Genomic DNA, 3,928 nt, shown 5'->3' on the forward strand with positions numbered 1-3,928 from the left:
GGCCAGTCCCGTGGGCAGGGTATGGGTGTCCCCCCCCCACCCCTGGCCATCATGGGTGTCCCCACCCGCTGTGGTGCCCCCAACTTTCTCCAGCCACGGTACAGGTGTCCCCACCCACCCCTGGCCCTCAGAGGTGTCCCCATATGCCATGGTGTCCCCGACTACCCCCAGCCAGCTCTATGGGCAGGGCACAGGTGTCCTCACCCATCCCTGACCATCATGAGTGTCCCCAACTACCCCAGGCCACCCCCCTGGGCAAGGCACAGGGTGTCCCCACCTGCTGTGGTGTCCCCAGTTACCCTGGGACAGGGTAAAGGTGTTCCCCCCACCCATCCCCGATCAATACAGGCGTCCCCACACACCCTGGCTGTCACTGTGATCAGGGCTGTCCCCATCTACCCTGGGCTGTCAGTGTGGGGTGTGACACAGGTGTCCCTCTCATTCGCCGTGTTGTCACCGTGGAACAGGGCATGGACGTCCCCCTGTGCCCCCAGGCCACCACCACGGGGCAGGGCACAGATCTCATGCTGTGTCCGTGGGTTGGCACCGCCGGGCAAGGCGTGGATGTCCCTGTTATTCCATGTACTGTCACCCTGGGACAGTGCCTGGGTGTATTTGCCATGCCCTGGGCTGGCACCATGGCCATCCCCCTTGGTCCTCAGGCTGTGATCCTAGGGAAGGCAGGGGCCTCCTCCTGAGTTCCCAGACATCCTGAGTCCTCCTGAGTTCCCTGAGCATCCTCCTTGTCCCCCAGGCCATTGCCCTAAGACAAGGCACAGGTGTTCCCCTCACCTCCAGGATAGGGCATGGACCTCCCTCTGGGTTCCTGGGGGACCTATCTCTGTGGGATAGGCCATGGCCACCCCAACCATCCCTGGGGCTGGCACTGTGGGACAGGGCAGGGGCAGCCCCGGGGTGCCCAGGCTGTCCCCTCACCTTGTGGCCCAGAGCTGTGACAGTACAGTGCCATGCCAAGGACCCAGCGTGTCCCCAGGCTTGTGCAGAGCCATGGGCACAAGATCGGAGGCAGTGACATGGGCTGGATTCCTCCATCATTGCCACCACCCCGGGGAGGGGGACACGGACACAGGACAGAGCCAGAATCCTTTAAAAACTTGTCCTTTATTAGTCTGTCAGAAGCGAGTCCCTCTGTATAAGGGCGTCCCACCCAGTTATAGCAAAGTGAGCAACACGAAGGGACCGAGCCCCTCCTGCCCGCGGCCCCCCCCAGACCGGGGGGATCGCGGGGACCGACGGGGCCATCCCTCCCCGTGCAGCCCCCGCCGCCGGCATCCCCTTCCCTCCCTCCCTTCCTCCAATGTGAGGTACCCCTCATCCTGCCCCCCCCCCGGGGGGGTCAGCTCTGGGGCTGGGGAGGGGTGCGACACCCCGAGCCCCCCCCAAAATCCCGCAGAGAGCGATAGCACCAAGGGGGACGGCTGCTCCCCGCAGTTTATTCCGCGCTCCCTGCCGGGACCGAGGGGCTGGGGGGCGACGGATGCTGCCGGAGGTGCGGGATCCCTCCTGGGAACGCGGGGCCGGGGATGGCCCCGGGATGGACGGGGGGTTTTTGGGGAAGGGGGGGGGCGTCTCAGCTTTGCTCGGGATTTACATTCTGGACCATGCAGTAGCACCAAAGTTCATGAGGTCAGCGGTGACGGCCGCGGTTACTTCCGCCTCCTCCCGCAGTACTTCCCTGCTGCGCAGCCCACGCCGCCTGCCATGGGGGGGGGGATGCACGGGGTGAGCCCCCCCCTGCACCCCCAGACCCCTGGGGGGGGGTGTGGGAGAAGGGCAAGGGGTGCAGGAGCCGGTCCCAGCACCAGCGCTCACCTCTAAAGCCCAGGGCACCGAGGGCTCCTCCGTAGGCCTTGGGGGGCTTCCCTGCAGGGGGAAGGGGGAGCTGGGTCAGCGGGACCCCCCCCGGCTGCGGGGTGCAGGGGGGATGCGCACCCCCCACCCCAAAAACGCCCAGCGGGGGGGGAACGGACACTCACCAGCAAATCCCAGCGGGGCGCCGACCCCACCTGGAAGGAGAGCGAAGCCCTCAGCACCCACTGGGCACCCACATCGCTCTGCCCTGCACCCCCCAGTTGAGCCCCCCCGGCTCAGCAGAGCCCCCGGGGTCCCTCCCCAGGCCGTGGCCGTGTCCCTGTGCTCCGTGGGCTTTGCATATCCCCGGGAGCCGGGCGGGCACCGGGATGTGCCCGGGGTGTGTGCTGGGGGTGGTACCTGGAAATATCGGTGACACGCCGAAGCCGGGAACTCCAACCCCTGGGGAAAAAGCGACAGCCAGTGACAGCCAGTGACAGCAGTGCCACCCCAGCCTGGGCTGGGGACACCCTGGCTGGGTTTACTTGCTCAGTCCCTGTCCCTGTCCCTGCCGTGGCACCCATGTGGCTTCCCAGTGCTCAGCAGGGAGTGGCAGCAGGGTGAGGACAGCAAGTGGGGACAAGTGTGGTGTGGTGGGGGACATGCTCCCACCCCAGCCCCAAACCACAGCACTCACCTAGACCAGCACCAAAACCTGCAATGGGAGAGCCCCAGTGAGGGTGGGGAGCGTGGGATGGGGACAGGGTGGGACAGGGACTGGAGTCACCCCTGCAGCCCCTCTGGCTGCTCCTTACCCGCCTTGGGAGGTTTCCCAGCAGCTCCTGGATATAAGAGTCCTGTGTCAGAGAGGGGCAGCAGCACAGCCCCCGCCCCAACTTCGCTGCCCCCAGGGCTGCAGCCAGACCCTTCTACAGGCCCAGAGGGTCCCCAGGAGGGACCTGCAGCTCCACATGTGGGGGATGTGGTATGGGACCATCCCCTGTTCCCATGGCATAGGCAACACCAGTGTTATGGCCCTCAGTCCCTGCTCAGCAGTGGCATTCCCTTTGGATCACACCCTGGGAGCAGGGCAGGTGGCAGGCACAGGATGGGGCACAGGGTGACAGTGTGGGGTGGGACAAAAGTGACCCTGCATCTCCTTCATCCCATAGGCCCCTTTCCTTTTGGGCACTCTGCCGGCACACAGCTGCCACTCCCTGCAGCCCAGCCCTGGGAGCCCCAGTGCCAGGGCCAGCATCACTCACCAACACCAAGCCCAGGGACTCCGAGGCCACCAACTCCAAGGCCACCTATGATGGGGGAGCATCAGTGAGGACAGGCAGTGTCTGATCCACTCCTTGTCCAGCCCCAAGTGTGTCCATCCTTTCTTGGGCAGCCCCACTCCCTCCATGCCTCTGTCCATATCCCTCTGGGGGAGCATCCCTCTGCCTGCACATCCCCACTGCTTAGGCTTGGCCCCTGCCAGCACTTACCTGGGAGGCCACCAACTCCTGGCACTCCAACTCCGGGCACACCTGCCAGAAAGGGAACATTAATGCCTGTCCCCCTGCAACCCGGCACCCCCGGGTCTAAGATGGGGGACAGGTGGCACTTTGCACTCATGGGTGACAGCACACCACCTCCCATGCCTGGGCCACCAGGGCACACGGGGACATGCAGGGGACACAAAGTCAGCACCCCGATGGCCACATGAGGAGGGTGCCTGGGGACAGTCTGAGATGGACTTGGGGCAGGGTGGCAGAGATACTTACCGAATTTGGGAGGTTTAGCACCTACTTGGGGGATGCCTGCCGAGTGAAGGAGGACACCACAGTTAGGATGGTCACCCCTGCACCCCCTCCCACGTGCCACCATCCCCCATCCCGCCTGCATCCCCCTCTGCCACCCCTCTGTCTGGCTCGGTGGCTTTCAGCGTTCCCAGCCACCGCTGTCCCCAAGCAGGGCCCCAGGCAGGGTGTGACAAAGCACGTACCTGCCCCGGGGAGGACACCAGCTCCAGGTACTCCCACACCTGGCACCAACCCGGGCACGCCAACACCGGGCACCGCGCCGGGCACACCAACACCGGGCACACCAACACCGGGCACACCAACAC

At 65.5% G+C, this 3,928-nt stretch overlaps 2 protein-coding genes across 2 annotated transcripts in view; both read right to left on the reverse strand.

Annotated features, from left to right (window-relative positions):
• LOC115307616 (LIM domain kinase 1-like) overlaps positions 1-857 on the reverse strand; it is a 22,891-nt gene extending 22,034 nt beyond the window's left edge. Inside the window, exon 1 of the mRNA XM_029961233.1 lies at positions 793-857. Within this exon, the coding sequence (XP_029817093.1) occupies positions 793-857 (65 nt within the window). The remainder of the gene's footprint in view (positions 1-792) is intronic.
• A 709-nt stretch (positions 858-1,566) lies between these two features.
• Positions 1,567-3,928, reverse strand: part of ELN (elastin) — a 12,574-nt gene continuing 10,212 nt past the window's right edge. The window contains exons 12-20 of the mRNA XM_029961234.1: positions 3,585-3,620; positions 3,306-3,347; positions 3,078-3,122; positions 2,628-2,654; positions 2,510-2,527; positions 2,233-2,274; positions 1,998-2,027; positions 1,834-1,884; positions 1,567-1,717 (exon numbers count right to left, since the gene is read on the reverse strand). Of these exons, the coding sequence (XP_029817094.1) occupies positions 1,668-1,717; positions 1,834-1,884; positions 1,998-2,027; positions 2,233-2,274; positions 2,510-2,527; positions 2,628-2,654; positions 3,078-3,122; positions 3,306-3,347; positions 3,585-3,620 (341 nt within the window). The 3' untranslated portion in view covers positions 1,567-1,667. The remainder of the gene's footprint in view (positions 1,718-1,833; positions 1,885-1,997; positions 2,028-2,232; positions 2,275-2,509; positions 2,528-2,627; positions 2,655-3,077; positions 3,123-3,305; positions 3,348-3,584; positions 3,621-3,928) is intronic.

Source organism: Manacus vitellinus, unplaced genomic scaffold (genome assembly GCF_001715985.3).
Source record: "Manacus vitellinus isolate BGI_N305 unplaced genomic scaffold, ASM171598v3 scaffold_32_pilon, whole genome shotgun sequence".
In the NCBI taxonomy this organism is placed as follows: domain Eukaryota; kingdom Metazoa; phylum Chordata; class Aves; order Passeriformes; family Pipridae; genus Manacus; species Manacus vitellinus.